Source organism: Anguilla rostrata, chromosome 3, assembly GCF_018555375.3.
Source record: "Anguilla rostrata isolate EN2019 chromosome 3, ASM1855537v3, whole genome shotgun sequence".
In the NCBI taxonomy this organism is placed as follows: domain Eukaryota; kingdom Metazoa; phylum Chordata; class Actinopteri; order Anguilliformes; family Anguillidae; genus Anguilla; species Anguilla rostrata.
Window position 1 is genome coordinate 72,604,076 of NC_057935.1, and position 14,809 is coordinate 72,618,884.

The following is a 14,809-nucleotide window of genomic DNA, read 5'->3' on the forward strand; positions in this document are numbered from 1 at the left end:
TCCACAGAGTGTTTTGTTTTTACTGAGGGAGGAGGGTGGTCAAGGGTTAGTTCATCTGGCCAGCAGAACGGCAGCTTTTAGACCGCAGTGGATTCAGAGGCTACTGTACGCAATGGATAGAAATGCAATGGAAGAAGCTTGCTGAGGTCGTCCTGAGGTAAGTGGGATGGTTGGCTCAGGACAACTGTCACACGCCAGGGTGACACCCCTGGGAGGGAGATTCAGCAGTGCTGGGAAACACCTCCAGGGAGAGAGAGAGAGAGAGAGAGAGAGAGAGAGAATGCACCCACACAAACATGAAATCAAATAAACAGACACCTTCCCCCTCATGCGTTCCAGGCAGAAAAGGGCAGCTGGTAACTGGTTGAGCAGGCAGGGAGAAACCTTGCAGAATCTGAGCGGCTGGAAATGAGGTCTGTGTGGGTGAGCAGACAGATGCTGGAGCGGTATAGGAGTATAGGAGTGTAGGAGTGCCTTGACCACCGAAGACTGGAGGCTACTGCAGGAGGGGGCAAGTGGGGACACTGACATGGAGGAGCTGTTTCCCAGGCTGCTGCTAGGACCTGCCACTGCAGAAAGAGTGGAAGGTTCCTTTTGGGTGTTTCTCCTGTTTACCGAGATCTGGATGTGCGATTGGACCCCACACTTCACAGCCATAAAGTGCAATTGATTGACTGATGACTGATTTAAATATTTTTATCCAGATTTTAATTATCATTTTCATTTTAATGCGCTCTTGTGGCATAATTACCTTGTGTGCGCCTTATTTCACTTCCTTTGCTGCCGAGTTCAGCTTCCTGTTGAGCTTATTTTTCTGTCTAAATAAGTTCTGCAATGTCCAATCGTGAAATAGCATTTTACACCCTGACATCTGGTTCATTTCTGGAATACCATAATTTAGAAAAACCTGACATCTGGTTCTTTTCTGAAATACTGTAATTTGAAAAACGTTTTTGTTTTCTTCTTGTTTGCTGCCAGGGCCCAGGTCTGGCAGCACTAATGCAGCGGATGCCGGCTTGGCTGCGGCTCTCGTGCCGTGGGCGACAGCAGAACCAGGTCATCAGGCAACGGCAGGGTTTTTATTTCCACGCCATGCCGGGTGAGACCAGGGTCTGCTGACCACTCCAGTACTGCAGCCAGGTCATTGATATTAAACAGCACTGGACTCAGACTGACCGACTGTTGCAGCCAGGTCATTGATATTAAACAGCACTGGACTCAGACTGACTGACTGTTGCAGCCAGGTCATTGATATTAAACAGCACTGGACTCAGACTGACCGACTGTTGCAGCCAGGTAATTGATATTAAACAGCACTGGACTCAGACTGACCGACTGTTGCAGCCAGGTCATTGATATTAAACAGCACTGGACTCAGACTGACCGACTGTTGCAGCCAGGTCATTGATATTAAACAGCACTGGACTCAGACTGACCGACTGTTGCAGCCAGGTCATTGATATTAAACAGCACTGGACTCAGACTGACCGACTGTTGAAGCCAGGTCATTGATATTAAACAGCACTGGACTCAGACTGACCGACTGTTGCAGCCAGGTCATTGATATTAAACAGCACTGTACTCAGACTGACCGACTGTTGCATTAATAATATTGTATTAGGGTGTTTAGGGTGTGAATATGTACATTTGGTAAAAACCCAATTTGGCTTTTACTCAAGACATTTTATTCATTAAGGAAGTTTAGAATTCTTGTGTTTATTTTGCTGCATGTAATATAACATGGCTCAGTAAGTGTTCAGGTTTAATTCATATTGGCTTTTGAAAACAGGGGTTATTACTCTTTGATTTCAGATATCAGTAAGTACACACACACACACTGAATCTTATCAAAGATATTTAATAACACCCCCCCCCCCCCCGTTTAGCTGAAGGCTATTTAATTAGAAATTCTGATATTTAAAAGCTTTCTTTTGATGGAGTTCCTGCAGTTTTTCACACAGCCTCTGCTCAGTGATAGGGAACCCACAGGGTTTGGGTAATCTTTGACATATTATTCCAATTTGGACAACTGTTCAAAGATCTGTCGGATACTATTTGCTCATATGGTCTTTTTCGGTCTATCCATCCGAGATAGCTAAAAGGTAAGTTTGTTCTGGTTTATTTAGAGTCTTACAGCAAGACAGTATCTCTCTCTTTCATGCTCATTCTTTCCCACTCCCTAGCTCTCTCCTTCACTCTCTTTATCCCTCGATTCTTCTCCTCTCTCTTGTTCTCTCTTCTTTTCTCTCTCTCTCCTCCCCATTCTCTGTCTCTCAGGTGCCTGTTGTTCAGGTCTTGACCAGATTTCTCCTACCTGGAATTGTGTGGGTGAGGTATGCCAGGCATGTCCTGCTGGAGCATCAGTGCTAATAGAGTGCACTGCTTTTATTGAAAGAGCAGAATAAACCACACTCCAGTCTCATGGCCTCCCCCAAAAGCTCATCTCCTCCAGTGTCCCAGTACACACTGAGTGTGTGGACAAGAAGATCAGCTCTACAATACGGGATGTTACATTTCCACACACGCACACTCTCTCTCTCTCTCTCTCTCTCTCTCACACACACACACACACTCTCTCTCTCTCTCTCTCTCACACACACACACACACACACACACTCTCTCTCTCTCACACACGCACACACATAAATATGCTCCGTCTCTCTCTGTCTCACACACGCACACATTTTCGTATCCGTCACAAATAAAGATTTTCTGTCTGGAGGGGATTTTGAATGTAAAGCTGTTCTTCATCATGCTGAGTCTCCCTCAGTCCTGCCTCGCTGTGTGACCCCCCTCATTACTGCAGGCCGGGAGTCCCCGAGACCCATTAATATCTCGTGCAAGCAGCAGTCATTATGAGCCACGTTTCGCATTAATTGGTATATTTCAATATTTATGCGTTGTGAGGAGTATCATCCGTGATTTATAATTGCTGGTGTGGCGTTTTATACTTCTACCCGTTCCACATCAGTTAATTCATTCTGACCTTGGGAAACTCTGTGTGTGCCGCACTCCTCCTTTACAAACCAGATGCTTTTTTTTGAAGCAGAGAGAATATAGAATGAGTTAATTATTACTCCAAAAATATTTTGCATAATAAGCATTTTTTGCCTTCTATTGATGACGAGAGAAATTTCTACCCACAGCAAAGTGAAGGAGTGAGTGGATGTTTGTGCATAAATATGCATCTGTATGTGTGTGTGCAAGCGTGTGCGTGTGTGTGTGTGAGAGTACGTGTGTGTGTGAGTGGTGTGTGTGTGTGTGAGAGAGTATGTGTGTGTGTGTGAGAGTATGTGTGTGTGTATGTGCGTGTGTGTGTGTGTACGTGTGTGAGTGGTGTGTGTGTGTGTGAGAGTATGTGTGTGTGTATGTGCGTGCGCGTGTGTGTGTGTGTACGTGTGCATGCGTGTGCTCCTCCCCTTTTCCCTGTGCTCTGCTGTATTAATAATAACTCTGCCTGTCACACACAAGCATGAACGAGCGTCAGCAGGTGATTGATGGCCATAATAAATCAACGCCTGAAAAACACTACAGCTGAGCATGGCACAATGAGAATTCACACACACACGCACACACACGCTCATGCACACACACCCTCTCACACACACACTATATACACACACACACACACACACTACACACCCTCTCACACCTCATCCCCCAACCCTGACCCCCCTGACCACTCACAAACTTGTCCAATCCTGTGTGACATCACAAGTGACCAATGAATGGAAACCGGGAGGGACTTCTTGTTCACACTTGGCCAATCAGCCCAGTCACTCTGGATCTGACCGTCTGCTAAATGACTAATTAAACTCAGTTAAATTAACTCAGAAATGTGCAAAAGCCTGAGGAGAAGAAACCCCCTTTTTTCGGGCCTTCAGGGCTGCCGCAGGATTTTATTGTTTTCTGTGACACATGGCTGTCCCGCCCAGTCTGTGTTTAGTATGGAGGGCAGCAGTCACACCCACGCTTGTCTTACACGGTCAACCTGACTCTAACTCTGCGGAGATGTGTTGGGGATTAATGGTATCGGGATGGATAATCAGTTAGAACTGTGCCTTGTGCTCAGTCATGCAGCAATGCAGATGTATAAAGAACCAAGAACTAATCTATGTACTGCAAGTGCACATGCTGCACAAGTGTGCGTGTGTACGTGTGGTTGTGTGTGTGTGTGTGCGTGTGTACGTGTGGTTGTGTGTGTGCGTGTGTGTGTGTGTGTGTATGTGTGCTGGAAGGGGGCGACCTGCTATGAATGTGGGTTTTTGTATGTGTGTAGGTGATTGCATGTGTTTTAAGTGTCTGTGTGTGTATGCGTTTGAGTTTGTGTTAGTGTGAGTTTGAAGCATGTGCATAAATCCTCACGTGAGTGTATGTGTGTGACATTTACCTGCTGTGTGTACATATGTGTGTGTGTGTACCAGATTTTCCTGTAGTAGCATGGTGTAATTCAGGCTGAAATGGATATGTCCTAATAAACGGTCTTTAAAATAGACACTGTTATGAATGTTTAATCCATCTGCTTACTATCCTGTAGAATCCAATGAGAAGAGGGAATTGAGCCAGATTCTGCTAAAAGTAGCACAGCTGGTATATCTCATTAGCAGGGTGGATGTGAAGAGAACTTTTACTGCAATGTGTTTGATGCCAAACTCTAAGGGATTGATGGTGTGCGAGGTGGAAAAAGGGTCTTTATCTGTATTAGCTGCTGTTAGTTTCCTTAGCTGCTTTAGTTGAATTACCTGTCTTAGCTGCCTTAGCTGCATTAGTCCTAGTTGCTTTAGCGGGCTAGCTGTGTTAGCTGCATTAGTCCTAGTTGCTTTAGCGGGGCTAGCTGTGTTAGCTGCATTAGCCCTAGTTGCTTTAGCGGGGCTAGCTGTGTTAGCTGCATTAGCCCTAGTTGCTTTAGCGGGCTAGCTGTGTTAGCTGCATTAACCCTAGTTGCTTTAGCGGGGCTAGCTGTGTTAGCTGCATTAGTCCTAGTTGCTTTAGCGGGCTAGCTGTGTTAGCTGCATTAGCCCTAGTTGCTTTAGCGGGGCTAGCTGTGTTAGCTGCATTAGCCCTAGTTGCTTTAGCGGGCTAGCTGTGTTAGCTGCATTAGCCCTAGTTGCTTTAGCGGGGCTAGCTGTGTTAGCTGCATTAGCCCTAGTTGCTTTAGCGGGGCTAGCTGTGTTAGCTGCATTAGCCCTAGTTGCTTTAGCGGGGCTAGCTGTGTTAGCTGCATTAGCCCTAGTTGCTTTAGCGGGGCTAGCTGTGTTAGCTGCATTAGCCCTAGTTGCTTTAGCGGGCTAGCTGTGTTAGCTGCATTAGCCCTAGTTGCTTTAGCGGGCTAGCTGTGTTAGCTGCATTAGCCCTAGTTGCTTTAGCGGGCTAGCTGTGTTAGCTGCATTAGCCCTAGTTGCTTTAGCGGGCTAGCTGTGTTAGCTGCATTAGCCCTAGTTGCTTTAGCGGGCTAGCTGTGTTAGCTGCATTAGCCCTAGTTGCTTTAGCGGGCTAGCTGTGTTAGCTGCATTAGTCCTAGTTGCTTTAGCAGGGCTAGCTGTGTTAGCTGCATTAGCCCTAGTTGCTTTAGCAGCACTAGCTGTGTTAGTCTGTGTGTGCCTGCGTGAGTGTGTGCATGTGTTTATGTTTGCATGTGCATATTTGTGCGCGCTTGTGTATGCATGGTTGTATTGGTACGTGTGTGTGTATTTGTGTGCGTGAGTGTGTGTGTGCATGTATTTGTGTACATGCATGTGCAAGTGTGTATTTGTGCACACCCTTGTGTGTGCGCGTGTGTATTTGTGCACATGCTTGTGTGTGTGTGTGTGTGTGCATGCACGCTGGGTTGGTTGTGCCATGCTGTGTACCGTGTATTGATTGCAGTAATAATTTAATCAGACCGTTTATTGATGGCTTCATATGCAGAACATCAGCCCGTGTGTTCTTCTGTTCAGCAGCGGCCCAAAGAGGGAGCCTCGCCCGCTCGTCCTGCGTCCCGTGCTCCGGCCCCATAAATCACGTCTTTCCGCTGCGCCTCGTTACTGTAAACATTAATCTGGCTTCTCTCCAGGCCTGCGCTCCTCTAATGTGTGCCGAATTAAACGCCATTAAATTGTGCTCCGCTGGCAGGGAGCTGTGTGGAGCGTGACCCCAGGAGGGCGGAGACCCCCGCTGCAGCATCACCATCGGCGCCTCCCCGTTTCCACGGTGCCCGCTGCAGCATCACCATCAGCGCCTCCCCGTTTCCACGGTGCCCGCTGCAGCATCACCATCAGCGCCTCCCCGTTTCCACGGTGCCCGCTGCAGCATCACCATCAGCGCCTCCCGTTTCCACGGTGCCCGCTGCAGCATCACCATCAGCGCCTCCCTGTTTCCACGGTGCCCGCTGCAGCATCACCATCAGCGCCTCCCGTTTCCACGGTGCCCTGCTGCAGCATCACCATCAGCGCCTCCCCGTTTCCACGGTGCCTGCTGCAGCATCACCATCAGCGCCTCCGTTCCACGGTGCCCGCTGCAGCATCACCATCGGGCCTCCCGTTTCCACGGTGCCCGCTGCAGCATCACCATCAGCGCCTCCCGTTTCCACGGTGCCCGCTGCAGCATCACCATCAGCGCCTCCCGTTTCCACGGTGCCCGCTGCAGCATCACCATCAGCGCCTACCCTTTCCACGGTGCCCGCTGCAGCATCACCATCAGCGCCTCCCCGTTTCCACGGTGCCCGCTGCAGCATCACCATCAGCGCCTCCCCGTTTCCACGGTGCCCGCTGCAGCATCACCATCAGCGCCTCCCCGTTTCCACGGTGCCCGCTGCAGCATCACCATCAGCGCCGCCCCGTTTCCACGGTGCCCACTGCAGCATCACCATCGGCGCCTCCCCGTTTCCACGGTGCCCGCTGCAGCATCACCATCGGCGCCTCCCCGTTTCCACGGTGCCCGCTGCAGCATCACCATCAGCGCCTCCCCGTTTCCACGGTGCCCGCTGCAGCATCACCATCAGCGCCTCCCCGTTTCCACGGTGCCCGCTGCAGCATCACCATCAGCGCCTCCCCGTTTCCACGGTGCCCGCTGCAGCATCACCATCAGCGCTCCTCGTTCCACGGTGCCTGCTGCAGATCACCATCAGCGCCCTCGTTTCCACGTGCCGCTGCAGCATCACCATCAGCGCCTCCCGTTTCCACGGTGCCCGCTGCAGCATCACCATCAGCGCCTCCCCGTTTCCACGGTGCCCGCTGCAGCATCACCATCAGCGCCTCCCCGTTTCCATGGTGCCCGCTGCAGCATCACCATCAGCGCCTCCCCGTTTCCACGGTGCCCGCTGCAGCATCACCATCAGCGCCTCCTCGTTTCCACGGTGCCTGCTGTAGATAAAACAAACATCCGATGCGCTGTATATAGCCAAAGGCTAATTTCAAACACCTGCCCCCCCCAAAAAAAAAGAAAGCATAGAAACAAACAAGACACATTCCCTGAACAAATATTTTAGAAATAAATCTATAGAAGAGATGTTTTTTTTTTACAGCTTCTAGAGCTTCTAAAACAGGATATGTCACACTGAAATCAACCCCAAGATCCTAATACAGGATCTATGACACAGGAACTTAACCCAGAGATCCAGAAACAGGAACGATATCAAAGAAGAAAGGTCAACACCTCAGGAAACATGGCGATGCAGGGGAGACCCTCTGAGTGATTCACTTGGTCTCCAGGCTGCGGTGAGTTTCATCCCAAACTTTCATTCAGCCTTTGCGGAATATTTCCCCGGCAGTCAGACGCTTTAGAGCGTGGTTGTTGTCTGCATCTCATGACAAAATAGTATCTTTTCCTTATTTATTTTTTCACCTCAGAGTGTGAGCCTCTGAACGGGAGTGGTGTTGGAAGGTCGCGTGGTGAAGACGGCGTTCTTTAGGGAATATTAAATCCCTGCAGCATTGTGATTCTCTTCCGCTGTTTTCCTGGAGGTTGTGGTGATTGCACTGCTGTTGCCCAGCTGAGTTCCTTTGAACTTTAACAACAAAATTGGTTAAAAAAGAAAAAAAAATCTGCATGATTACAGACCTTTTAAAACGAATTACCTGTGTGAGCGTCGCTCTCTCTCTCTCTCTCTCTCTCTCTCTCTCTCTCTCTCTCTCTCTCTCTCTCTCTCTCTCTCTCTCCACCTCCGTCTCGCTCAGCTTGTGAAATTGAAGTCATTAATTCTGACGAGTATTGTAAGTGTGTCAAACTCATTGATTTCTGCGGCTTTCACCTGCCTAGTTGAGGGGAAATTAGCGGGGGGGGGGGGGGGTAATGCCTGCGTGCCCGGCTTTGCTTTTTGTGATCCATCACAATAAACGGAAACATAAAAGCAAATTTCACTGCCTCTGTGTGTGTGCCGTTCGACAGTTTGGCCCCCAGAGATGTATCGGGCCACATTAAACTGATCTTTTTCCTGAAACACCGGAGAAAGAAAGAGCAGGGTTTTTATATTCCTTTATGTGTTTTGTCGACGGCAGCCAAACTGAATTAAAAACAATTTAGGTTTAATTATCAACGTGTTGCATTAATTGTAGGTCGAGGGTTCACTCTGTCAATTCAGCCAAATGAATCAACAGCCTGTACCTCCCCTACTGAATACGTTCATCAGTGCATATGCAGGTGAAAACTGCAGTGGAAATCTATGGAGAAAGTGCCTGGGAAGTGCAGCATTATTACAGTTACACACACTGAACACTACACACTGCCAGAGCTCAGCACACTGAACACTACACACTGTCAGAGTCCAGCGCACTGAACACTACACACTGTTACCCTCAGGACCAGAGTCCAGCACACTGAACACTACAGTCTGTTACCCACAGGACCAGAGTCCAGCGCACTGAACACTACAGTCTGTTACCCTCAGGACCAGAGTCCAGCGCACTGAACACTACACACTGTCAGAGTCCAGCGCACTGAACACTACACACTGTTACCCTCAGGACCAGAGTCCAGCACACTGAACACTACAGTCTGTTGCCCACAGGACCAGAGTCCAGCGCACTGAACACTACACACTGCCAGAGTCCAGCACACTGAACACTACACACTGCTACCCTCAGCGCCAGAGTCCAACACACTGAACACTACACACTGCCAGAGTCCAGCACACTGAACACTACACACTGCTACCCTCAGCGCCAGAGTCCAACACACTGAACATTACACACTGCCAGAGTCCAGAACTCTGAACACTACACACTGCTACCCTCAGCGCCAGAGTCCAACACACTGAACATTACACACTGTTACTCTCAGAGCCAGACCTGATGCTCTCTCTCAATGCCGCTGTGTCAGCAGAAAGGGCTCTCAAAACTATTTGAGTGATGTTGTGCAAATAGCCAAAAGAGGGATGCCAAAAACACACTTCTGTGTGCCACATGCAGTGATGGGCAACCTTGGTAAGGGGGCTTTTAATGGCTTTGTTCAAGTGCAAACCCCCCAAATTATAATGAGCTTCTAACTGGAAACTTGATATACATTGAGAGATTACTTGAATAATAAATAACAGTGTGTACTATGAATTTATAACGTGCCATATTCACATTTTAAAACATTTAATCAGATCATTCCCTTTAATTTTCTGTAATAAGTTATCTCTCTGCTATGGTAAATCAGTGGGCACCTGGTCAACTAAACGCAGTCATAGTCGAACTTTAACACGTTTTCAATTACACAAATTCTTCAGCCTTGGGAGGAAATGCATTCCGAATCTACCTTGAGAACCTCTGGTCTGTCTAGAGTAGGAGTGATCCTTATACATTCATAATTACTGCTTTCATGCTAATATTTCCAATGCATGAGCCACAAGGGGCTACGCACGCATACTTGTTAGCCTGTCCAGCTGTTTGAACAAGTACTGCATTGAATCAGCTGGTTGCGCTTCACTGTGGATCGCAAACGAGAGAGAGGGAGAGAGAGAGAGAGAGAGAGAGAGAGAGAGGAGCGCAAGGGTCGGTCGTCTCTAGTCGACAGCTGTCTCAAATCACTACAAACACGGGGAGTCGTCCCTCCGCGAGCCCGCCGAAAATGATTCTGACACGCGTCTATTTCCTGGGATTGTTCGCGTGCAGCTGCCAAGGTAAGACAGAATGCTAATTTGCGTGACAACCAGGCAGAAGTTGCTTTCTTGCAGTCGCGCGCGCTGGTCACATTTCGGCTTTTGCTCGGAAGTGCTTTGGGTTGTGAGCGGAGCCGAGGCAGAACACACAGAACCGGATGCGCGGTTTAGTCGGGCGACGCTGTTTTGTAGTTAGAGCACGTTCTTTTCCGAGAGAAATCCAATGTGAAGCCATGAAACGAAAGACAGCAAAACGATAATTACAGATTAGTTCAGTGTCTTAAGTCTAAATCGTTGTCTGAATGTTCTGATTTTCCTTCACGCGACATCCGTCCACTCGCATGGTCCCAGGAGTGTCACCGTATTCGCATCTATTTCGATACCTGGCAAGTTGCTCGTTGTGTCGCGGTCGGGCTGGACTGCGTGCGATTGCGATCTACGGGCTTCCCGGTGCAGAACTGAGCAGTGCAGCCGTTTAATGCGACCGTCGAACGAAGAGGACCTGTTTTTTCTGTGGGGGTTGAACACCACAAATTCTGGTCGGAAATTAGTCATTAAGCAGAAAAAGCGCAGGCGGAAAAGCTAAGTGTATGTACACACGGGGTATAGGCGCCGACAACATATGCACGATGTCATAATTCTTAATTATAGGACAATTAATTTATTGCAAATGCTACCGCCAACTTTGAAAATAGACTCATTTTATTTGCAACGCTACATGGAACATTTGAATGAAAGAAACACGCTTGTCTTAAAATTTGGTGCGGGCAGAGGTGGGAATGTGTGTTTGTCTGGATAAATAAGGGAGCTATGATTAAATCGCACAGATCAAATGATGTTTACAGCCTCACGCTCTGTGGTCGGTGTCCTGCAATGGCTTTGAAGTTTGCAGAGCTATAGGCGCGCGCGCGAGACCCGGAGGAAAGGAGAGCGCTTGTTTGCCCGCGTGCAGATTGGCTCCTGACGCAGGGCGGCAGGTGGGGATAGAGCGCTGCGCGCGGATATAGCGGGAGTCTGGAGGATGTTCTTCTCGCGCGCGGGTGCTCGCGCTTGACCGTGGTCTTGTCCAGGTGACGTGACCTCCTCCTGCGTCCTCAACAGCCTCCGCTTCTGAGCGCGTGCACGCACTGCAAAATGTCCAGTGATAATTCAACTCTGTCGATTCAACTGTTAACAGATAACATTTGGTCCTATATTTCAGAGTGGGACCAAATGTTATCTGTTAAGAGTTGAATTAACTCTGTTAGAGCGGAAATAACAGAGGATATTTTACGGTGTGTCTGCAGTTTTAACACACTTTCATTCCTTTAGTTAATCACTCTCGCAAGTCAAAAAATAGTAACATTACAAGTATATTAGGCATATACGCGTGCAGTAAATATAATTCACATTATTCCTTGATACATTTGTTCTGTGGGTTTTCAATCAGTTTTATTTCCAGTTTTGGAATACAACTTGTTGTACTTATGCTACCATTCGTTAAATGCACTGGCTGTCGGAAGGATCCCTTGCACCAAGTTTTCCCCTCATAACTACATGTTGTTCTGCTGGATGTCGTTCCAGCCTATAAGACTGTTATTTTGTACTTCAAATAAACAGCTCACCTGTGTATGACCCAACCCATAAGCCAGTCCACACCCATTTAAAATGAAGTGCCGGGTCAACCACTTTGTTATTGGCAGTTGGATTACATTTAAATAAACAGGACCAGCCTAGCAGTCCATGATTAATGCTGCTCATGATGAGGGTCATGTTGGTGGTGATGATGATGATGATGATGATGGCAGTAATGCAGCATCAGTGGGTTGGTCTGCGTCTCTCAGAGCAGAAGGCTGTAGCGTCAGAAAGGCGGAAGCTCCTGGGTCTGCTTGGAAGCGGAGTGGTGTGCGGAGATCCCGTCTCCGAGCTTCAGAGGGCTTACTCACGGACATGTTGGCATCCGAAGCTGCGATTACGCTGTTTGTGTTTGCGGTTTTCTCTCTCAGCGGGAGGGGATGCTGCTGCTTTTTTGGGGTTTGTTGGGGGGGGGGGGGGGGGGGAGGGAGAGTGTGAAGCCCCCCCCCCCCCTCCCCAGCCCCATATGTGAATCAGAGACTCTCAGTGTGAGATCACAGTGCTTTGGATGAGCAGGAGAGCCTGCTGAGAGTTTGGAGTTATACTTACATCCACAGATTGCATCTGAGAGCTTTGAAATGTTCAAATACCCTATCACGCCATCAAGCTGTTTTCTATCTGTGTGTGTGTGTGTGTTTTTATGAGAGGAACATACTATTTTTATTCTTCTTTCTGTGAAAAGGTCTTTACATTAATTAAGACTTCACAGAACAGTGCAAACAAGAACATGCCTGCACACCGCATTGCACACACTGCTAAACAACATAAATATGAAAAGCATTCTAGCTGATTGGTAAAGGAAACGACTGGAGAGGTCTCACTGAAAGCACGCAGGTGCACATTGGGTAAGAGCTTCCTTTACTCAAAGAGGTTTTGTAACAGGCTTCAGCATCTGTGCTGGCTCACAACATTGATCCAACATTGCAGCAACATTAAGAGAGCATTGTATTCAGACCTGTGATGTAACAATAAGCATTGTATTCAGACCTGTGATGTAACAATAAGCATTGTATTCAGACCTGTGATGTAACAATGAGCAACAGTGTGGCAGGGCTGAGATAACCGTGGAAACGCACTGCTGTCAGTAGAGACAGAGCTCTGCCGAGCACTACACACGCAGGAGTTCGGTTGTTTTCGTGTTAACTGCAGGCCATGCCGGATCCTTCGATGCTATCTGCGGCTGTCTGCAGTCTCCATGAAGCGATAAGCTGGGACTCTTATCGCTTGTGTGGCCCTCGCTGAGCCATAGCCGGTGTAACCCGGACCCGCGGTGGTGTTCTCCCACACTGTCCCTCTCCTTCTTACCAAACACCCTTATTTAATGTACCGCAGTGCTTCTTAAACTGTGGGTCGGACCCAAAATGGGGTGCGGGGGTGTATGAGGTGGGTCCCAGAACGAGTCTGTACTTCACTAGGCTGTGCTAGCATGTGTATTCGAAGGGTCCCTGAAAGGTACCAGATTCATAATTTGGGTCCCGATACTGTGAAGTATTTCTAATTTGGGTTTCCCCTAGTTTGGCCTGGGGGTAGCGAAGGCCAGGGTTTCCCCTAGCGGACATGTGCCCTTGCTCCTGTGGGCTTGGGGGGGTGGGGGGTTCCCCTGATGGAGAGCAGGCTGGGGGGTTCGGGGGCAGGAGGGTGGTTGTATGGAGGGCTAAATTGAGGGGGAGGCACGCGTCACACGCGCAGCGTCTGAGCACGTGCAGAACTGGGAATGCCACGCGGAGGGATTGAGTCTGGGAAACCGTGGCAACCAGCGGGATTGCGGATAATAGCGGGGTCAATTCAAACGTCGGGCGTGTGAAACACAAAACTGAAGGGCCTCTGTTTTCACCTCTCCTCCTCTATTACTGCCCTTTCAGCAGTCTGATCTCCACCGCTCTAAAGATTACGCTCTGTGTACATTAACCCCTTATGTGTGTGTACTGTGTGTACACATCCTCACCCCCGCTCTCCTCTTCTCTCTCTCTCTCTCTCTCTCTCTCTCTCTCTCTCTCTCTCTCTCTCTCTCTCTCTCTCTCTCTCTGTATATGTTACTGTAACATGCATACAGCATATTAGGTATATGTGTGCATGCACTAATATAACCTATACACTAAAGAATAAAGGTTGTGGCACATTTTCCTCAGTATTTTAGGTATATATTTTAGTTATTATTCATTTTCAGATTACAATAACTTGTATGCAGATCAATGCATAACATTTATTCAGATGGATACTTAATATTTAGAGATTAATACATAATACTTACTGAGATAATATTACAGAAATGTATATCTAATATTTACAGAGACTAATACAATATTTGTAGATTAGTATCCAATATTTGCAGGCAAACATGTAATATTTACCGATTATTATGTTATACTTACAGAGATGAATACATAATACTTACAGTAATGAATATGTAATGTTTATAGATTAATCTTAATATTTACAGTGATGAATGCACAGTGAGGAATTCCTCAGGCTACAAAGGGTTCTCTTCTCACCAGGCAGAAATCTGCCACCCATCCAAACAGGCTGGACATGTCAAACCAGAGAGTCTGCTCAGAGAGATGTGTGTGGTTCTCCAGCTCCTGACTGTGTGAGTCTGCTCAGAGAGATGTGTGTGGTTCTCCAGCTCCTGACTGTGTGAGTCTGCTCAGAGAGAGATGTGTGTGGTTCTCCAGCCTGCTCAGAGAGAGATGTGTGTGGTTCTCCAGCTCCTGACTGTGTGAGTCTGCTCAGAGAGAGATGTGTGTGGTTCTCCAGCTCTGGACTGTGTGAGTCTGCTCAGAGAGATGTGTGTGGTTACTCCAGCTCCTGACTGTAGTGATGAGAGAGATGTGTGGTTCTCCAGCTCCTGACTGTGTGAGTCTGCTCAGAGAGATGTGTGTGGTTCTCCAGCTCCTGACTGTGTGAGTCTGCTCAGAGAGATGTGTGTGGTTCTCCAGCTCCTGACTGTGTGAGTCTGCTCAGAGAGAGATGTGTGTGGTTCTCCAGCACTGGACTGTGTGAGTCTGCTCAGAGAGAGATGTGTGTGGTACTCCAGCTCCTGACTGTGTGAGTCTGATTAGAGAGAGATGTGTGTGGTTCTCCAGCTCCTGACTGTGTGAGTCTGCTCAGAGAGAGATGTGTGTGGTTCTCCAGCTCCTG

General features: G+C 48.2%; 1 protein-coding gene across 4 annotated transcripts in view; it reads left to right on the forward strand.

Annotated features, from left to right (window-relative positions):
* Nucleotides 1-9,758: 9,758 nt before the first annotated feature.
* The window catches only part of LOC135251867 (neural cell adhesion molecule 2-like), a 91,528-nt gene continuing 86,477 nt past the window's right edge, over nucleotides 9,759-14,809 (forward strand). Inside the window, exon 1 of one of the 4 annotated variants that reach the window (XM_064329714.1) lies at nucleotides 9,759-10,078. In XM_064329714.1, coding sequence (XP_064185784.1) covers nucleotides 10,027-10,078 — 52 coding nt within the window. In that variant the 5' untranslated portion in view covers nucleotides 9,759-10,026. The remainder of the gene's footprint in view (nucleotides 10,079-14,809) is intronic. The other 3 variants (XM_064329712.1, XM_064329715.1, XM_064329713.1) reach the window with 3 other exon arrangements.